Consider the following 22500-nt stretch of genomic DNA (forward strand, 5'->3'; position numbering starts at 1 on the left):
CATTCAAAATGTTATAATTATCCCAATGAAAGGAACTTATGTTTAACCCCTCATGTGGCCCACTGCTTAAAGTAAGGGAGAGAAAGGATTCAAGGAGATTGAAGAGATCAGAATAACCACATGCAAGGTGAATTCAGCCTTCGTCGATCAGAGCTCCTTGAAAAGTCATAACCTTATCAATCACTCAATCGTCATTCCCGTCTCATGACGACCTATAACCTGACAATATCTTATGACAACCCTTAATCTGACACTATCTTCTGAGATACTGCAACCTTCACCATTCTGATAAAACCTTCATGCAATCCTTCATTAGGCTCACCTAATAAAAACTGCAATTCATACCATCCTGATAAAACCATAACATAGCCCTTACACTATTAGATTAACCTACTAAAGCCAGTAACTTTAACCTTCAACAACCTAACCCAACCCTTCACCAAAGACAAAACAGTCTCACGGTAATACCATCACCGATTCCTTCACCAAATCAGTTTTCTGAAAACCCTTAAGTAACGAGGGCAATTAATTTACCTTTTCAGGACCATCTACCTCCTCTTGGTTCTCTGTGGTCTGAAAGACGAAAGCTGCCGTTATAAAAGAAGACTTATATTATGGAGAAACCATATTACATAAGAAAACAACATTCAGTAAATAAAAGCGTGGCCATTTTTGCGCCGTTCGTAAGCACTACCAAAATACAGTCTTAATATACTTATTAATTACCTTACCTTAACCTACTCTATCTTAAGGTGCAGCGTCCTACCTGCAAGGAGGAATCCTCCAATAACTGATACGTCCTACCTGCAAGGAGGAATCCTCCAATAACTGATATGTCCTACCTACGAGGATGAATCCTTCACTAACTGATACGATTGACTTTATATTACTAACCCCTTACCTCTTGAAACTCGTAACAAAACAGCTCTCCTTAATTAACTATTGTAACTACCGTGGAATTATATTCTTCCTCTACATGTTACCCCTAGAGTGAAAAGGATTTAGTCCCTTTAAATGCTGTAACTGGCTGAAAAATAGTTACCTAACTGTTAGGACTCATGGATTTTGATAGTCTTACCTGTCTTTAACAGTCAAGACCAATGTAAAATTAAGGGTTATAATTAGCCATCCTCCCTAAATGTTAGGTATGACATAAAAATAACCACCTCCACTAAATGTTTGGTATGACATAAAGTAGCCTTCCCCCCTAATTGTTAAGTAGGAAAAAATATTTTTTAGCCATCCCCCTATTTGTTAAGTATAACTCAAGAATAGCCATTCCCTTAAATGTTTGATATAACATAGAGAGACAATCCCCTAAATGTTAGGTATGACCTAAAAAGAGACACCCCACCTAAATGTTTGGTATGACATAAAAAAAGACATTCCCCTAAATGTTAGGAATGACCTAAAAATATTCACCCCCTAAATATTAGGTATGACCTAAAAATAGCCATTCCTCCTAAATGTTAGGTATGACCTAAATATATTCATCCCCCAAATGTTAGGTATGACCTAAAAATAGCTATTCCCTCTAAATGGTAGGTATGACCTGAATACATTCATCCCCTAAATGTTAGGTGTGATTTAAAAATATTCATCCCCTAAATGTTAGGTGTGATTTAAAAATATTCATCCCCTAAATGTTAGTTATAACCTAAAAATAGCCATCCCCTAAATGTTAGGTATGATCTATATTATCTCCTAAAGTTAGGGATGATCTAAAATAAAACTATTCCCCCAAAAGTTTAGGTTTGACCTAAAAATATTCATTCCCTTAAATGGTTTAGGTAATGAACCTTAAAAATAGCCCCATTTCCTCCTAAATGGTAGGTATGACCTAAATATATTCTCCCCCAAAGTTAGGTATGACCTAAATGTAGGTATGACCTGAAATACAATTTCATCCCCTAAATGTTAGGTGTGATTTAAAAATATTCATCCCCTAAATGTTAGTTATAACCTAAAAATAGCCATCCCCTAAATGTTAGGTATGATCTAAAAATATTCATCTCCTAAATGTTAGGTATGATCTAAAAATAACTATTCCCCCAAAATGTTAGGTATGACCTAAAAATATTCATCCCTTAAATGTTAGGTATGACCTAAAAATAGCCATTCCTCCTAAATGGTAGGTATGACCTAAATATATTCATCCCCCAAATGTTAGGTATGACCTAAATGGTAGGTATGACCTGAATACATTCATCCCCTAAATGTTAGGTGTGATTTAAAAATATTCATCCGTTAAATGTTAGTTATGACCTAAAAATAGCCATCCCCTAAATGTTAGGTATGATCTAAAAATATTCATCTCCTAAATGTTAGGTGTGATCTAAAAATGTTCATCCCCTAAATGTTAAGTATGATCTAAAAAATATTCATCCCTTAAATGTTAGGTAAGATCTATTCCCCTTAAATGGTAAGTACTACCTAAAAATACACATTCCCCTAAAGGTTAGGAATTACATAAAAAATAGCCATCACTATTAACTGTTAGAATCACATATAAACATGACTTCCCTAATTCTTATCACTGGCAAGAAACAGCCATCCTTAGGTGTTAGTGACGTAAGAAGAAGAAAAAAAAAAACAACGTTTAGTCAGAAACCTAAACCCAACGAGTGGGCATGAATTACCTTTTCGGGAACGTCTACTTCTTCTTGGTTCTCTGTCCTCTGAAAAACGAGAAAATGAAACAAATGACAAAACAAAATGGATTTCCAAAAGGGTTAACATGGAAAGAGTGCAAAAATAAAAAGTCAGGTATACAAGGGATCTACTTTCTAGAGCAACAGGACATATACAAAAATCAGAGTGCAGTAAAAACACTCTGTTGCTATGGGGGAAGGTTGCGAAACAAGACGTATAGAGCTACAGGTTCTCTAATCTATCAGCTTAGCTTATGTACAAAAATCAAATGCTCTATAATACTAACTTAATACTATATATATATATATATATATATATATATATATATATATACTATATATATATATATATATATATATATATATATATATATATATATATATAATATATATATATATATATATATATATATATATATATATATATATATATGAAGTAACTTCATCTACAAGGATTCAAGTATGGAGATATGAAAAAATTGCAAGTAAAATATGGAATCTACATTTAATTGTAAATGTACAGGAATACAAAAATGAGAATATTCTAAAAATACTACATTAACACTAAAGTAATTAACATAAGTCTCTAAAAATAGAATTAATATTCTGTCATGAAGAAGGTGGTAACAAAATTTAGATATAAAACATACATAAACAATAAATGAAAATCATCTTTAAAATATAGATAAATTAATATAAAAATAGAAAATATACAAGGAGATCTTCAAGAATAACTTAATTATATTGATGTTAAATAAAAAAAATTAAAAATAGCATATCCGACCATTAGGATGAAGAGCTACTTAAAATTACGAAAATTTCACACTAAAAAAAAACACACACACAAACACGTAGAGACAAATTTCAGTGTGAATGATGCGTAAACCGAAATGTCGAGATGTCGGTTTTTCTGTTTTTACAAGGACTATTTACCGTACACGAACTAATATTAATAAAAAAAAAAATTATTAACCTTTGAAAATAATAAACGATTATCATTAGATGTGTGATTATCAGCACTTAAACGGATTTCCCTAGTTAATCTGAGGGATTAATCACGATAATTTTCTTCATACCTTATCAAAATCATATGAGAGAGAGAGAGAGAGAGAGAGAGAGAGAGAGAGAGAGAGAGAGAGAGAGAGAGAGAGAAATTCCAAGGTAAATCGAGATTATTTTCAAAAGGATCCGGAACAGAGAGAGAGAGAGAGAGAGAGAGAGAGAGAGAGAGAGAGAGAGAGAGAGAGAGAGAGAGAGAGAGAGTAATTCCAAGGCAAATCGAGATTATTTTCAAAAGGATCCAGCACAGAGAGGGAGAGAGAGAGGAGAGAGAAGAGAGAGAGAAGACGGGAGAGAATGAGAGAGAGAGAGAGAGTAATTCCAAGGCAAATCGAGATTATTTTCAAAAGGATCCAGCACAGAGAGAGAGAGAGAGAGGAGAGAGAGAGAGAGAGAGAGAGAGGGAGAGAGAGAGAGAGAGAGAGAGGGAGACATTAACCGTTCTCATTTTTGTTTCCAAAGACTGGCTCAAAGTCACAATTTCGGACGAGATGGAATAACAGGCCTCAAACAGCTGTTCCATCTTAAAGCTACAGTGCTGAAGCAGAAACGACCTAAATTAGAGCCTCTCTCTGCTCTCTCTCTCTCTCTCTCTTCTGTCTCTCTGTCTCTCTCTCTCTCTCTTCTGTCCCCTTTGGCCTTCCTTTACACTGTATTATAAATGGCGGTCTGCATTTCTCTACCCGGCCCCAATACATAATGAATTCTGCTCATGTTCGACGTAAATATTCATGTCGGATACGAAATTATCTTCATCGAGCGGATATTGTTCCGGACTTAAATATTTCATTCATTTTATAAAACACAAGACGCTTAGTCATTCTTGCGAACGACAAGGAAATGTCGTTAACGCAAAATGGTCAATAAGATTTTATAAGGTTGCACATAGGAACAAAATGGGAACTGTCCTCCTTTTTATTTGAATATTAAATGCCTAAAGAGTCATTAATTCTCCTATCTATTTTACGGTATCTTAAAATATTAAAATAACCTTGTAAAATTATAAAACAATTTGACAAGAAAACGCGCCAACACACACGCTCGCGCGCGCACACACACAAACACACACACACAACACACATATATATATATATATATATATATATATATATATATATATATATATATATATATATATATATATATGAAAGCTCAGCATTGATAAAGACAAAGATGGATTACTCAACATAACACCCAGAAAGCAAAATTCGTCAAACTCAACTTTTAGCAATATAGATCAATAGAAATTTTACATGAAAATCTAGTGATAAATGTCCAATCGAAGAATGCCACTAAAGGAATATATACAACGAGGAAAAACCTCTGTTAACCCACTGACACCTTTTCACAATATATCATACCAAGCCAGAAGACTTTTCACTTATATATTTTTTTTTTTTGGTAGGTGGTAAGATGGTAATTTTAACCTGTTTCCACAGCAATGTCAAGATTCTCAATCATCTACTGGGACCTAAAAGAATCACCCCCACCCTCTTTTTTTTACGAGAAGGCTGACGTGACAAGGAACCAAATTCTCTTATGTAACTTGGCCCTGAAGATTCGAAAATGGATTCTCTCCCAATTTCTCTCCCGTCTACCTTTAATACTCAGACGGTTGAGATTAAAAGCTGAGTGGTTGAATACAATTCGCGAAATATTGAGTCAAATCTGATCAGTCTTTTATATCAATGTTACGTTCACTTAATTTATTTTAACTTCACTTTGCACGTTGATCAGTCATCGTTTTTCACGCTGCAAAAGGTAAGACAATGTGCAAAAGAAATTTTTACTTAATTCGTTCTTTCTATTCTTTCATTACATCCTTATTTTCTTTATTTTCACCTTTATTCTTTAGGTTTTAACTTTTTTTATTCTTGAAGAATTCACCTTATCCTTAATCTTTGCGATTTGAATATGGTCTCTTTAAAGTCAACAGCATAATTGTAATATTATTTAAAAAGCGAAAATTGCGAAGGAAAAAAAAAACTGATATCCTTTGAAATGGTTCTCATTAAAAAATCGTGCAGGAATAAGCAATGAAGCGACTCTAAAGTGATAAATGAGAGAGAGAGAGAGAGAGAGAGAGAGAGAGAGAGAGAGAGAGAGAGAGAGCCAGTGATATCGATAAGAAATGAGTAGTTACATGAAGCTGAAAAATCCAATTTACCCATATTTACACCAAACCTCAAGAAAACAAAAACAAAAAAAATAAGGGAATAAGTGGATGGTGAGGGTTATAAGAGGCTCCGAAAATAAAGCGAGGAAGAGAGTTCCAATGCATGGTAAAAGACATCCCAAAAATATTCAAATAAAATAAAAATAAGTACAACAAAAATAATAAATTAACTGGATATCGAACAAGAGCGGCCAGAGACCGCAGACTTAAGCCAAGTCCTAGCAAACCGCCGTCTACCAGACCCTCAAAAGAAACAAAGAAAAAACATACATAAATAAATAGAAAAAATAAGTTAATAAATAAATACATAAATAAAAATAAATAAATGAATAATATAAAAGAAAAAAACATGCCCACACACAGCAAAACAACCTCCAACTTCGTGCACGGAGGCAAAAACTATCTTCATTAATGATTGACCTTTTATAGAGATAATTATGCAAATATGTGTATAGAGGGCAAAGGATCCTTGTATTAACAATAGATGATTACAAAATACATCGATTGGGTTCATCATACAACTGACTGCCTGACTTACATTAAACATTGGTGCGACACACAGTATAAAGTCCACCCCAAAAATGAGTTTCTATAAGTAAATATATTTACATCTATATATTCATCAGAGAGATAGCAAAATCGGTAACAGCAATCAGGGAAATATAAACGTTGCATTGTTTGCCAAAACATATAGCCAATTGTACTACAAGGACGAAACGGAAACGAGATTTGAACGAGTTCTGTATCATTTCGATTATGACTCGGTGAAAATATAAAATAAATAAATGAAAGAATAAATATTTGCTTTCAAACATGAATGAATCTCTAGGCGACTACCTAATTAGGTTACTGTAACGCGGATTTCTGTTTCTTTAAGTTTTCACATTTAAATATACGTGTACAGAGAGAGAGAGAGAGAGAGAGAGAGAGAGAGAGAGAGAGAGAGAGAGAGTTTTGGTTACTCCAACACTGATTTTAGTTTCTCCAAGTTTTCACATTCAAATATATGTATACAGAGAGAGAGAGAGAGAGAGAGAGAGAGAGAGAGAGAGAGAGAGAGAGAGAGAGAGTTGCCGTTTTTGTTAAAAGTTTCCCAATACGTCGCCTGCTCTTAGTCAAATTGTCGCTTTTATGGAATTGAAGGAAACGAAGTTTCGAGATGGAGAAAGTTTGTCAAGATTCAGCATATCTTTCCCAACTGCAATATTATCATGTCAAGTGGATAAGGTTAGCTCCGCAAACTAGACAGCTGGTTCCCCCCTCCCTCCAACCGGTAAACGAACACACACACGCACACACACTTTTACATACCTACAACTACGCTTACACACTTACAGCTGAATGGATAAGTCACTGTCATCCCTGTATCCGACGCAAAAGGCATTGGTTCGAATCCTGGCTGGGGCAGAATTATTTAACACATGTGAACCCCTGCAACGATTTAAGTTACTGCCAAAGTAAAGTGAAGTCACTATGAAGGTCATGTTCGAGGCTTAATATTTAACGATTTCATATTTAGTAGCGTATACTTAATACTAGATGTATTAAGTATACGCATGTAAGTTTTCTATGCTAATATACAGTACATCTATGACATATATAACCTAATAAACCTCAATAATTCTTATTCAGTGCAACGGAAGAAAAAAAGATTGGGAATTACGAAAAAAAATTATTTCTCTCTGAATTCCTTAACGACAGACTCCAATCTAATTAACATGAATAATTCACACCCCTTCCAACTCCTGAAAAGAATAATTTGAGCGACAATCTCATGAGGAATTATCTATAGCAATCCTCTCCTTCAACCTTCAAGGATCAAAGAAGGATTACTTACGTTGATATGAAGAAATATTTAAGCGCATAGAATACCTTCAAAGTATTCGCAATTCGCGGAAGATATTTAACCGAGATTCTCAAATAGAATCTCGTTTATTCTTTCAAGGTTAATGGAAGAAATATGATGCAGATCTGAGGGAAACTGTAGACCACGCAGTTCTATAATATTAAACCCCAACGACATAAATATGGAGATAATATGCGTAGATCAGAATGAGGAGACGAGAGGTAATAATAATAATAAAATAATAATAATAATAATAATAATAATAATAATAAAGTGACAGAAAATATACTCTCCCTACGAAAGACGTAAGGATGTTGAGCTCATTAAACTTAAAGAACGAGAGAGAGAGAGAGAGAGAGAGAGAGAGAGAGAGAGAGAGAGAGAGAGAGAGATCGTTACTTCCAGAGGCCAGAATACCTGTCCTAACACGGTAGGAATAATGAGACCTAAACATTAAGGCAGCATTATGAATTGCCCAATTACGCAAGCGCTTTGGCAGCTACAAATTGCTTCCCCCCCCCCCCTCCCCCCACCCCCACCCCCAACATCCCCCTCCTGTGGGATAAGATTAACCAATAAGTAGCATCAGGAGGAGGAGGAGAAGGAGGACGAGGCTATTATACCCCGCGCATAACAAACCTCTCGGGTATAATGCAATAAGGCTTAAATTACAATGCAATCATCCCCTCGTTCTCCCGTCGCCATTGGATAAAAAATTTTCACTCTCTCTCTCTCTCTCTCTCTCTCAAAGTAAATACATTAACAATGCTCAGTATAAAAGTCTTGTGTCGATTTTCTTTGTTATCGATAAAATTCTCTGATTAATAAAGAACGAAGTCCGTCCATATATTTATTTTCTGTCTGTAAAAGCGACATAATGCGGTATTAAACTCCTCGTTTAAACTTGCCGTCGTCCAGCCCCGGGGCTGCCCCTATAAGTCCGAGGATTGGGACTGTGCATAAAGACCCCAGGTTCGGTAATTGCATTTTCGACTCTCACTTACATTGCCTTCATTTTTCCAGGTATGGGAAAATCTGCATAAAGAATTAAAAAGTGAAAAAGTAACTGTTCAAGTATTTTTAGCTTCTAAATACACTTTGAAGAGTATAATATAAACTTAAATACAATATGGGAAACACATACAAAAATCTAGAAATTCCGGGTATGATAGAGAATTTTTTTTTCATTGGAATTTTCTTCCTCAAATAAGGGCTTCCCTCGAACTGATAAGCTTTTTATCTCTTATCACTTTATGCTAAATTGAAAAAATATATCCGAAATCATGAGGAAACTAGGGTTTCAAGGTGCTGTTTGATAACAATAACACAGGAAAAAGAGAAAAACACGCGGGTGTAGCATAAATGAACGCAAAACTTTCGAAGTATTAGGTACAAAAAAAAAAAAAAAAAAAAAAAAAAAAAAAAAAAAAAAAAAAAAGTTTAAAAAAAAAAAAAAAAAAAAAAAAAAAAAAAAAAAAAAAAAAAGTTTGGGGTGCGGGGGGGGGGGGGGGGTGCGGGGGCTGTGGGAATATAAACACATAGAGGAACCTTACGTGGAAGAAATTTTTCACTTATTAAACTAATTACCTTCTGGAAAACGTTGCTTTACGAGAGTTGTTGACGCGCATAATAAAAGCCTCTCAATTCAGATAAAAGTCTCACATAAATATTTACCATTATTATCATCATTAGTTGTGACAGTAGTAAGCTTCCACCTAATTGAAAAGCTCTAAGCGGACAATGGATCAGAAGCTAGCGATCAGGGATTTGATTACACTACGGCATCAGCATCCAATTATCCCATTATCCTTTCAGGAAACTTCCACCCGAATTAGGCCACATCTCACCGCCTCTATGGACAAACTTAAGCCATTCAGGGCTGGTACCTTTTGTTCTCGACGTAACTGATCGTTTCACCCCCCTTCAATATCAACAGCAGTTTAATTATCAATCTTTTTCGCAATATAGGAACGCTTCCCCACTCCCCCAACAAACGCAATCCGGTCAAAATTTCATCCTTTCCGTCTGAGAATTTTCCATGACTCCTCGATCCTAACTACCCAGATTTTTCGTTTTCTACGCTTTTCTTGATTCTAACTATCCAGAGTTTTCGTTTTCTACGCCTTTCTTGATTCTAACTATCCAGATTTTTCGTTTTCTACGCCTTTCTTGATTCTAACACTCCAGATTTTTCGTTTTCTACGCCTTTCTTGATCCTAACTATCCAGAGTTTTCGTTTTCTACGCCTTTCTTGATCTTAACTATCCAGAGTTTTCGTTTTCTACACTTTTCTTGATCCTAACTATCCAGAGTTTTCGTTTTCTACGCCTTTCTTGATCCTAACTATCCAGAGTTTTCGTCTTCTACGACTTTCTTGACCCTAACTATGCAGTTTTCGTTTCTACAGTCTTTCTTGATCCTAACTATCCAGAGTTTTCGTCTTCTTCGCCTTTCTTGATCCTAACTATCCAGATTTTTCGTTTTCTAGGACTTTCTTGACCCTAAAAACTGTCTGTATGAATTCCAGGAAACACACCAAAAAGCATTTGTTTCACTTATCATTCCCTTCGAAAGATCATTTCTCACAAATGAACCTCGGCCTCGTTAAGACTTTGACTTACAGCCCGTCTCTCCCGGTTCAATATAGTATACATTCAAACTTTATTGCCTCTCCCCCCCCCGCCCGCCCCCGCCCGCGTTCCTTACTCAGACCTAACTCCCATTCATCCATCAACCCATCACGGGCCACACTTCATAAGCCCGCTGATAACAGCGAGGTCCAATCCTTCGTTCGTAACATTAATCCGAGGAGAATGGCCGATAGTTTATCACGCCGGAGGTAAAATTAAGGTTCGCGTGTGAAGCGCCCGTCAGGGCAGAATGTGGGATCCTTTTCGGCTGGACACCTATATAGGTATTTTGGGATCCCTTTATCAGTCACGATTTTCTCCTGCGCTGCTATACACGGGTACCGTGTAATCGTGCTATAAATCATGATTATCTCCTTACGACCGTTCTATATGCACATAGGAACCATATTTGCTTAATAAGATGAAAAACAAGGGCTTAATTCGTCAGTTTACGTATAAAGTAGGAAGCTAACTAAATATAAAACGTAAATAAAATATGCTTGGAGTTTCATGGTCAACTAACAGATTTCGAGATGAACAAAATTAAAAATGTATATAAAGCAAGCTAACACAAAGTTCAGATCACTGAAAAAAATCAAAACTTATACCAAACAAGCTTGAAAATAAATGTTACAAAGACAAATTTTCGAGGCAAATAAAATACAATATGTACACAAAATACAAATGGAAATGAAATATGATGGTTAGAGGACATTAAAATTACGTTAATGAAATCCCCAGTCTTTAGGGCTAAACTCCTGAGGATATGTATCACAAAATTAGAAGGACACATTTATAGCTGAAGTCTATAGATCGCTGAACAATGTCAACTGAATATCAACTAACCCACAGTAGAATATAGAATTTAGGCAAAAGGCCAAGCGCTGGGGCCTACGAGGTCATTCAGCGCTCAGAGGTGAAATTGACCGTAAAAAGGCTTGAAAGGTTAAAAGGTTGAAAACCTGGCAGTTGCAATATGTCAACGAAGCTACGACGTGAAGTATATATCCTTCTGTAATTCATATCAAAGTCATGACAACCGTTTGTCATTTGAGTAAAAAAAGTTGGGCCGTCGAGCGAGCAAAGGCACCGGAAGGGTTTGTAATAATGAGATTAATTCCTCTTAATGAGATTTGCCTCCTCCTCAGGAGGATTTGCAATCACCTCGTATATTATCACTGCATTAATCGCTTTTAATCACTTGCTCCCGCAGCTACTGTTGCTGCTGCAATACCAGGCAATTCGACTTTTATTGCTTTCCTTCACAAGGTAATGGATCCTGTTTCCATTCCGCGTAATAACGGTAATCTTCCTCCGCTTATTGTTCTCCCTGTCCAATTTTCTCATCCCCTACCTTTCATTCTTACTGATTCCTCATACACAAATTCTCTCTCTCTCTCTCTCTCTCTCTCTCTCTCTCTCTCTCTCTCTCTCTCTCTCCACGCAATTTCTGACTGACTCCACATACACAAATTTCTCTCTCTTTCGCTCTTTCCAAGTAATTTCTTACTGATTCCACATACATAAACTCTCTCTCTCTCTCTCTCTCTCTCTCTCTCTCTCTCTCTCTCTCTCTGCACGCAATTTCTGACTGACCCCACATACACAAATTTCTCTCTTTCGCTCTCTTTCCAAGTAATTTCTTACTGATTCCACATACATAAATTCTCTCTCTCTCCAGGTAATTTCTTACTGATTCAACATACATAAATTAACTCTCTCTCTCTCTCTCTCTCTCTCTCTCTCTCTCTCTCTCAGTTCCGTGTTTGTCGTGCATTCTTTCTCCCCTTTTTCCCCTTGTTTACAGATCATTCCGTTTCGTTTCCCTCCTTCAGTCTCCCCAATTAAAAATGTCTTGCGTATTTTCTCACATTTTCTCCTCTATTATTTCCCAACCTCATTCATTGTCTATTTAAACCAATCGCGTTTATCCGCAATCAGGAAATTCAATAGCAAAGATGTCAGCGACCCCAGAGCCCTTTTGACTGATTATCCAATCAATCACTGGTTTTAATCAATAGCTCCTAAAGGAAGAGTCAATAAAGGGTTGGCGATACCAATCGCTTAATAATTACTTATTTAATTATTTACTTACACAACTTTAGTTTATAAGGTCAAAATCATTAGACAGTAATTTACTTTTCCGCATTTTTATATATTTTACATATTTAATAACATAAGTATTTTTGCCATCACTGTCAAAATGACATTTATTCGTTTCTCCTACTAAACATTTGCATCTATTATATTTTGAATCATTTATTTCAGAAAGCTGTATTATTATCATTATTATTATTATTATTTTATTATTATTATTATTATTATTATTATTATTATTATTATTATTATTATTATTATTATTATTATTATTATTCTGAAGAGTAAAATGGCAGAATTAAGCGAATTGATCTAATATATATATATATATATATATATAATATATATATATATATATATATATATATATATATCGTCTTTTCTCTTTTTCATATTATTCGTTCATTTAGGTTTCTCCTATATGAATATGGGCCAGTTATTGAGAAGTATCGCTGAGGCAGAAATTAGCAAAATAGAAAAGACAATAAATGAGATCAATTCGCTTAATTCTGCCATTGTATTCAACAGAATTTGTTTTAAAAGAATGCCTTCTTCCAAAGTATTGTTATTATTATTATTATTATTATTATTATTATTATTATTATTATTATTATTATTATTATTATTATTATTATTATATTAGACTCTGTGGTACTTATAGCATGGGGTTCCGGGTTGCATCCTGCCTCCTTTTGAGTCCATCACTTTTCTCAATATGTTTCTAGGAGCACACTCTCCTGGATGAGTCCTGGAGCTACTTCAGCATATAGTTTTTCCAGGTTCCTTTTCAGGGATCTTGGGATCGTGCCTAGTGTTCCTATGATTATGGGTACTATTTCCACTGGCATATCTCATATCCTTCTTATTTCTATTTTCAGGTCTTGATACTTACCAATCTTTTCTATTTCTTTCTCATCTACTCTGGTGTCGCATGGTACTGCGACGTCAATGAGTGATACTTTCTTGATTTTGTTTTTGTTATTATTATTATTATTATTATTATTATTATTAAAAACACTCGTTTTCAATCTAACAGTTTTCCGAAAGCTTTCTGTACAAATTATCATTAAATATTATGTACGTATACATATCTGTGGATTTGTTTCTATATTATTATTATTATTATTATTATTATTATTATTATTATTATTATTAGTAGTAGTAGTAGTAGTAGTAGTAGTAGTAGTAGTAGTAGTAGTAGTAGTAGTAGGTGTACAAAGCAATAGGAAAGGCTTGATTATGCCAAAATAGTTACGAGAATATCTCTTGATAAATGCGGTATGAGTGACCTTCGTAGTTACGACGCCAGAATACATAAGCAAATCAAATTAAATAACTAATTTTTTTCCCGATATGATTTTGGTGCCTTTACAGTTTAACATTTTATATACAATCAGCATTATTATGCATCAATACAGCTTGCACTGTTTAGTGCCATTCACAATTCTGTCTGCTAGATGGTTATGATTATCACTGGATAGTAATTGTGAATGTAAGTAAGAAAAAAGGTTCGGGGAAGAGAGAGAGAGAGAGAGAGAGAGAGAGAGAGAGAGAGAGAGAGAGAGAGAGAGAGAAGAAGTTCAATAGGTTTAATTGACTAATTATGGTATCTTTTCCTCCTGACGGAATTTTCTTACAATCCTTAATTCATATTCCCTTTCAACTTCTCTCGTCCCTTATGTGCATAATCACTTGTTCAATTTTCTACCTTCCTTATCACAATCAATTACTAATTCCATCTAATTCATTAAACTCTCTCATTATTCATTCCTCTTTCTCTCATTCTTTCTTTCGATTCTCCGTCCATTCTTACGATTTCTTCCGTTCTCAACCCTTCGCTAATTTCCTGTGCGATTTCCAGTTCGTCCTCTCTCTTATCAAGTGACTTCTTCTTCTTCTTCATCTTCTTCTTCTTCTTCTTCTTCTCCTCCTCATTTTCCTCAGACGACTCTTATTCGACCTCATCAATCCCCTTAAAACCAACGACCAACATTCCTTCACGACTCAATTTGCAAACGCCTGACAACGCTATTTTCCCCCCAGAGCTCTCCTCCTCCTCCTCCTCCTCCTCCTCCATCACTAGATATCTCCCATAAAATTGGCTGCCAAATGATCCGACTTCAATCCAAATATGAAAATCGCACACGCGAGTAAGTGTCGTTCGTTCGTCTGGAACGCCTAACAGCCAACCCAGGCCAACCCACCCCCCCCAACCCCCCCCCCCCCGCACCCTTCCTCCTCGATTCGCCGCTTTCCGGGCATAAATCGGGCGCCGGAATGCGACTGAATGACAGTCGAGTTACAAGGAGTTACAAGGATTAGTATGTCTCAAAGACTTGTTAGACCGTCCGAGGAGACATCGTGCGCTCGACTTATCTGTACGAGCAGGTTTTACTGTGCACTGACAGTGTCCTACTGATTTTGTCCTAATGGTGATTTCGGGCGGGTCGATTTCGCCGTCCTCGTCGAAGAAAGTAGTGGCAATCGAAAGAGAGAGAGAGAGAGAGAGAGAGAGAGAGAGAGAGACGTAAGACAAAGGCATTAAGGATTTTATACTTCCTTAACCTGCCGTAAACCGCTTGAATCTCCCGTATACCTCTGTGATCTCCAAACGCTTGTATTTTTCGCCGTTCATGGCGGGATTTTGCAGAAGAATGCCAAAAATATACGTGGAAGGAAGAAGGAAAACATTATGAAATGTTACCTCTTTTGCTCTTCTGTAACCTAACGTCTGTTTACTAAAATCCTTCCCAAGCCAGCTCACTCTCGCTTTCATATTTCAGAGTCAAACTTGATAAACTTTATAAACTGCGGCTAATCTAATCTCTGACTATCTCTGGAAATAGAAAACTTTGCTCGCTGCAGTATTGAACTGCAATGAACATACTCACACATAACACCCTCCCCCACCACACACAAATACACACATATATATATAATGCATATATATATATTATATATATATATATATATATATATATATATATATATATATATATATATTCCTGTTTAATCTTAAAGTTCGTCCATTTTAATGTCTCCTTGTAAATAATTTCAGTCTTTTTGGTTCTTAACAACTAGTTTTTATGAATAACTTTAGTTATTAAAAAAAAAACTCTAGAGAGAACAATAATCATAAAGAGAACTAAAGAAATAATATAAAAAAATCACTAAGTTTTCAAATGGACGTTTTCAGTATATTGCTTATACAGAAAAGGCTGCGAAAGTGAAATGTAATCCTTCATGAAATAAATGTCTTAAGGATTCCCTGTGTCTATAGCACAGAGAGAGAGAGAGAGAGAGAGAGAGAGAGAGAGAGAGAGAGAGAGAGAGAGAGAGAGCGTAATTTCTTGATTAATCGCCAGACATTTTAACGAGGTACCAGGGCACTTGATGAAACAAGCCCGTCTAAACTTGTCCGGAAACTTCTGCCATCATAAGTTAAGAGATTTTTCGATTTTTAGTCCCTTCCGAGCGAGCGTTATCGTCGCCTCTCTCACTCCTGTTCCAAAAACTGTAGGCCTACTCTCTATGCGAACATACACTAATGCATACTACACATACACACTAACGGACACGTACACAAACACACTCACACACGTATAAATTATATGCGTTTGTGTGTGTGTGTGTCTGTGTGCGTGTTTGTGTTTATGCGTTTGCGTAACTGAGCCTCTGAGCCGAGCGGGAGAGTACGGATACAGCTTCATTATATTATATATATATATATATATATATATATATATATATATATATATATATATATTATATATATATATATATAGTGTGTGTGTGCGTGAGTGTGTTGTTATGTTTGTATATGAGTGTGTACAGCGAGATACAGAGAATCTTTGTATAATAGGCCTACGCCTTTCCCCCGTTGGATGGGTAGCTCCAAAGGGAATTAACTTTTCCACTTATTAGTCTGTCTACGACGGCTATGTGCCACTGAAGTCGCCTAACTATAGTCGATTCATTTAAGGTAGATTCTTGCGCCTACGAGACGTTTGTTTGGCGGCCTCTGATTGGCTGGTACCGGGAGGCAGACTGCTCGCTCAGTGGGTCATATTTTCGTTTGTAGCTTAGAAAACTAGCAATATGTTTACATTTCTTCATTTATCTCACGTTTTACAAAAGATAGGAAAGTTTTGGTCATACCAAAGGATTCGGTATTAAATGTACAATTAATTAATCTTTTCCTGAAATCAATAAGTTAAAATACAAAGGAATTACAACGAGTAGAAGTGAAGGGAGAAACATTTCATTCTTTATACCTGTTTTTATTCATCATCGGATTTTGCATAATTCATGAGATCAAGATAAAATAAAATCTTGTGTTATTAAACAATAAAATCACCCTGAATACGCTGGTGCTTTCAGATTGTAGATGCGTGTAATATGTAAAGAGAAAATGAAGAATATGTCTTATTATGTTGCATTCGTGCTTGACTCGGTTTGACAATAGTGCCGAGACACATCGTTAGGTCTGGTGTCTGGTCCTCTCAGCTAGAGCCGTTGGCAGTTGCCAATTGGCGATATGAGAAGTTGCAGTTTCGAGACTATGTATTTACCGAATTATTATGTCATTACATTTTCTATAAATAAATGCATAGAATTCCCATTATGACTTTCGAACATTTTTACTCAAATATCATATATGTCCGTATTTCTGGACATATCTGTTAAAAAAAGTAAATAATCAGATGGATGCATCTGGTATCGTTAGAGGTGTAGGCTGGCCGCGGGCGGGAAATTCAGTCCAGGAATGAATTTGAAATCTACGGACCTACTTCGCACTCTTCAGCTCATCCTTAGTTTTAATGAGGTTGGTTTCAACATATTGTTTCTAATTTTCTTATATGAATATATTTTCAAACGAAAGAGATATCAGAGACTTAATTGAGTGATATGAAATAATAATCTCAGTGGAGCAATAAACAGCAACGAACTAAGCAAGATTTTTTTTTCTTTTCAAGCAGATGTCTCGAGATGACAGCACCATTCGTCGCACCGTTTCCAGATTTGCAAGTCAAGCTCGCAACATTATAATGAATGTTCATCGTTACTTCAGCTCACAGTGGGGAGCAGACTCAAGAAATGAAGTATTTGAGAAGACCGCCAAAGCTACAGGAGTGCCAACCAACACAGTGAAAAAAATCAAGCGACAGTCATCTGAGTGTGGTAACGTCCCCTTCGCTTCACCTGTATATCCCAGGAAGAGGATACGAGTGAAGGACAAGGTGGATAGTTTTGAAAATGAGTGTATTCGAAAGGAGATTTTGTCTTTTTACGAGAGAGGAGAGCTCCCAACGTTAGATGCCCTACTGGAAAAAGTGAAGGAAGACCCGGTAAAGTTTAATGGTGGAAGAACAACGTTATGGAAAATTGTGAGAAGGCTTGGATTCCGGTACAAAAAAAGTGACGGGTGGAAGAGCAATTTTAATGGAACGTGATGATTTAGTGGCAGCGAGAACTGAATATCTACGGTTAATTGAAAAGAATAGGAATTGTAGTCCAACTGAACGTAAACCTGAAGTATTCCTGGATGAAACTTGGATAAACCAAAATGAATGTGTACGTCAGTGTTGGACAACGGGTGAAGGCGAAATAGGACCCAAACTTAAGACTGGAAAGGGGTCAAGATTTATTGTGGTGCACGCGGGGAGTGAGAAGGGGTTTGTCAAAGATGCGCTATTGTTGTTTAGGTCAAAAAATGGTGCCAAAGGGGGCTACCATGATTCCATGGACCATGAAAGGTTTTTAAAGTGGTTTAAGGAACAACTATTGCCTAATATAGAAGACAGATCTCTAATCATAATGGACAATGCTCCCTACCATAGCAAAATAGAAAATAAAGTACCAACAACCAGCAACAGAAAAAGTGAAGTCATAGAGTGGCTTTCTTCTAATAACGTCACCACGACCCATCAGCAACAAAGCCAAAATTGCTGCAGATTGCCAAGTGTCACAAAGAAAAACAGAGGTATGTGATAGATGAGATAGCCCGTGCAAATGGTCATGATGTGCTCAGACTGCCCCAATATTATTGGTCAGTTTAACCCCATAGAACTTATATGGGCTCAAATAAAGGGGGATATCAGAAAAAATAACTCTAATGCAAATCAATCTTTGAAAACTGTTGAGCAGCTTACGAGACTGGCGATAGGCAAAGTTACAACAGAAGACTGGAAGAAATGTTTTCACCACGTTAAGAAATTAGAAGATGATTATAGAGGAAAGATGTTGCTAGAGAGCATATGTTTGAAAGTTTTGTTATTGACATTGGAGATGACGAAACTGACAGTGATGATATTGATATTAGGGAGGATGACACTGACAGTGATGATATATATCAATGATTTTCCATTATTTGTTTTTAAAAAGTTGAAGACCTAACAGTGTTTCTATAGTTTTCCATTTTTTTGATAGGGAATTTCATAACTACAGTATATCCATATGAGTTTCCTTTTTTTTAATATTTAATGGCATAACAATGTACATATCTGTTTATAAATTCTTTTTACTTGGTTTTAATAGAAAGGGGATATCAATGTATCTCTATAATTTCCCATTCTTTTTGTTTCAATAGGTAATGACATGACTATGTATATATGTATGATTTTCCTTTATTTATTTTTTAAATAATGATGACGTAAGAAAATTTGTAAGATTTTAATTTCTTTTTGTTCATATCGATAGCCTAATGACATACCAATGTAAGCCTACTGTGTATAACTTTCTTTTGTGTTTATGACATGATATATCTGCATGAATTTCCATTCTTTTTGTTTAAAAAGATGAAGATATAACAGTCTTCTGATTAGTCTCATTATCCTACATGTACTATGTATATACAATTATGCAGGGCTGTGGGAACGGTTACGGGAGCTATTCTAACTCAGGTATGAATTAAGTGATTCAAGAATAATCAACTACCTTAGGAGAAAACTAAGCAAATTTTTCCTAAACATTGTTGTAGACATGTTGTCAAGTGTAACATGTATATATAGGAGATAAACATTCTGGTGTAAGAGTAACTCAAGCAATTCTGAACAACAAATTTTATGGTAAGAAATAAACATTTGTACTTTTGTTTATTAAGTGAACATATGAAAACCATAAGCTTTTGATGTTATTGGCCAGAGAAACAAGTTCTGTTATTTATCAGTGAGCCTCATAAAGCATGTACACCCAGATGCATCCATCTGATTATTTACTTTTCTTTTATCAGATATGTCCAGAAATACGGACATATATAATATTTGAGTAAAAATGTTCGAAAGTCATAATGGGAATTCTATGCATTTATTTACCAACACGCCAACGGCTCTAGCTGAGAGGCGTCTCTCGGCACTACTGTCAAACCGAGTCAAGTACGGATGCAACATAATAAGACATATTCTTCATTTTCTCTTTACATATTACACGCATTTAAAATCTGAAAGCACCAGCGTATTCAGGGTGATTTTATTGTTTTAAAACACAAGATTTCATTTTATCTTGATCTCATGAATTATGCAAAATCCGATGATGAATAAAAACAGGTATAAAGAATGAAATGTTTCTCCCTTCACTTCTACTCGTTGTAATTCCTTTGTATTTTAACTTATTGATTTCAGGAAAAGATTAATTAATTGTACATTTAATACTGAATCCGATGGTATGATCAAAACTTTCCTATCTTTTGTAAAACGTGAGATAAATGAAGAAATGTAAACATTTTGCTAGTTTTCTAAGCTACAAACGAAAATATGACCCACTGAGCGAGCAGTCTGCCACCCGGTACCAGCCAATCAGAGGCCGCCAAACAAACGTCTCGTAGGCGCAAGAATCTACCATAAATGAATCGACTATACTTACTACGTAATAAAATAGGCCTACTGTAGTCAGCACATGGCATGGCTGATGAAACATGCCCTCACCCTTCCGTCACTCCCAGAGAGTCTGTCATCGTTGAACCGAAGGGATATTTCATAAATAAACATGGCAGAGGGGGTTGGATATCGATTCTAATTACAAATACCTGAGTTCGACAGTGATTTATAAGGTCGGAATAAGTACCAACTTATGGCCTCACATGTTGGCCGAGTCGATAACTTCACTGAAGTCCTGGTTTCTCTCCTCAGTCCGCAGGGCGCTGGTTCGAACCCACGAGAGGACGTAATTATTATCAACTAAAACATTCCCCTTCTGTTAACATATATATGAAAATATATTGATTCCGAGGTAGAGCGAATTGGATATTGAAGGACATGGTATATGAATCACGGTGATGTGATATAAATTCATAGTTCCTAATCTTTTCTATTTTCTTATTTACAATTTCTAAAAACATCCTCCGATGCTAAATAAACGCTTTGTAGACTGAACCATTTGAGAATTATTATCTTTATATCATCATGCAAAATCACTCATATGTAACAAGCCTAAAGGGGCTATTTGCATGGGTCTATAGATGCAGGTATACACAATTACCTTTGGGAGATAAGTTGGTTATTAAGTTATTGCTCTCCCATTACAGGTAAAAGACAGAGGTAATGCTGTTTAACTTTGTTTTCAGATTAAGGGGAACAAGGCGTGTTCCGATCTACAGCTTACTCGGGACGCGAGCAAGAATTAAAAGCCGCCAAAATCAACGGTCAAATAGCGCGTTTTTTCACCAGCGAAAATTAAATACGCCATATTTTATTAGAGATAATTTTTACATGCTGTTTAACATGCACATTATTTATTATCTACATTTTCATTCTAATAAATAAATCATAAACATCCCATCCTAAAATTACTGTAGCTTTGACTCGACGCGAAACACCTTTTTAAGACCTTTTTAGACTCTTCAGTAGACCTTTCCTAGCCCCTAACAAGAACAGGAGCAACAACAACAACAAAATTGCTTGTAGGCTTACTCCCCGAGTAAGCAAAGCTACAATGAGCGGCTGAAACGGGATCGTTTTTCAGTAACAGTTGCAAGTGTTTTTTTTTTTTTTTTTTTTTTTTTTTTTTTTTTTTTTTTTTTTTTTTTTTTTTTTTTTTTTTTTTTTTAATCTCGTTCTCCTGCTTCGTAATTTCTGGGATCCCCATCAGTAAAGAATGGCATTACATGACGAGTCCGATTAAGTTTAAAGCTCTACTTGCATATACCAACACACGCACGGGGAGAGAGAGAGAGAGAGAGAGAGAGAGAGAGAGAGAGAGAGAGAGATTTTTTTTCCATCCATAAAAACCCAAAAGGTTCGAAAGGAGAATCAGCGTAAAATCGAGTGGGCGCTCCCAAAGAAGATGAAGAAGGAGCAGAGAGAGAGAGAGAGAGAGAGAGAGAGAGAGAGAGAGCAAAACTATCTATTAAATGTATTACAGATATACTACGGGTATATCAGCTGGCTTCTGTTTTCCAATCAAATAAACATAGATACGGCATTTTCACTTTCTCACTCTCCTAAACAAATGGCCAATCCGTATTCTGTAATGAAGGGAAAAAACTACTTCTTAATATAACCTCCAGAAACTGCATTTTCATATCTCAGAAGGCAACACAAAGTACAAACAAAGCATAAATCATTTATTCGATCCACAAAAAGATTACGACAAACAATCATTCAATACGAAGCTAGTTGTGATTAAAAGGTTCAGTAAGTATTCCTCCCCCTTAACGTGAGAGCTTTGGAATTTTCTTCTTACTCCTGGTTTCCCTAGCGGTTATAACCCTCCTTTTTTTGAGGCAGAAAGATTTATCACTTTCTTTAAGGTTACTCTCATCCAGCTGCAAGTTTTCTTACGACATAAAAAGTTCATTGTTGGACGAGTGGTTACGTGCTCGCCTTCCGATCTGGTGGGTCCGGATCAGAGGAATTCATTTCTGGTGATAGAAATTAATTTCTCTACGTGGTTTGGATCCCGTTGAAAAGTTACCAACTGGTTCCTAGCCAGGTAAAAATATCTAACCCTTCAGGCCAGCCCTAGGAAAGCTGTTAATCAGCTCAGTGGTCTGGTTAAACTAAGATATACTTACCTTACCTTTTACAATATAAAGAGGTAAGGCAT

The 22500-nt window shown here is 35.9% G+C and overlaps 1 protein-coding gene across 16 annotated transcripts in view; it reads right to left on the minus strand.

Moving 5' to 3' along the window:
- Positions 1–22500, minus strand: part of LOC135198512 (discs large homolog 1-like protein) — a 754910-nt gene that overhangs the window by 321027 nt on the left and 411383 nt on the right. For 11 of the 16 annotated variants that reach the window (XM_064226154.1, XM_064226161.1, XM_064226163.1 and 8 more), the window contains exons 3-4: positions 2640–2678; positions 535–573 (exon numbers count right to left, since the gene is read on the minus strand). The exons of 3 other annotated variants lie outside the window; for them this stretch is intronic. In XM_064226154.1, the coding sequence (XP_064082224.1) occupies positions 535–573; positions 2640–2678 (78 nt within the window). The remainder of the gene's footprint in view (positions 1–534; positions 574–2639; positions 2679–22500) is intronic. 2 more of the 16 variants (XM_064226164.1, XM_064226165.1) reach the window with 1 other exon arrangement.

Source organism: Macrobrachium nipponense, chromosome 22 (assembly GCF_015104395.2).
Source record: "Macrobrachium nipponense isolate FS-2020 chromosome 22, ASM1510439v2, whole genome shotgun sequence".
In the NCBI taxonomy this organism is placed as follows: Eukaryota; Metazoa; Arthropoda; class Malacostraca; order Decapoda; family Palaemonidae; genus Macrobrachium; species Macrobrachium nipponense.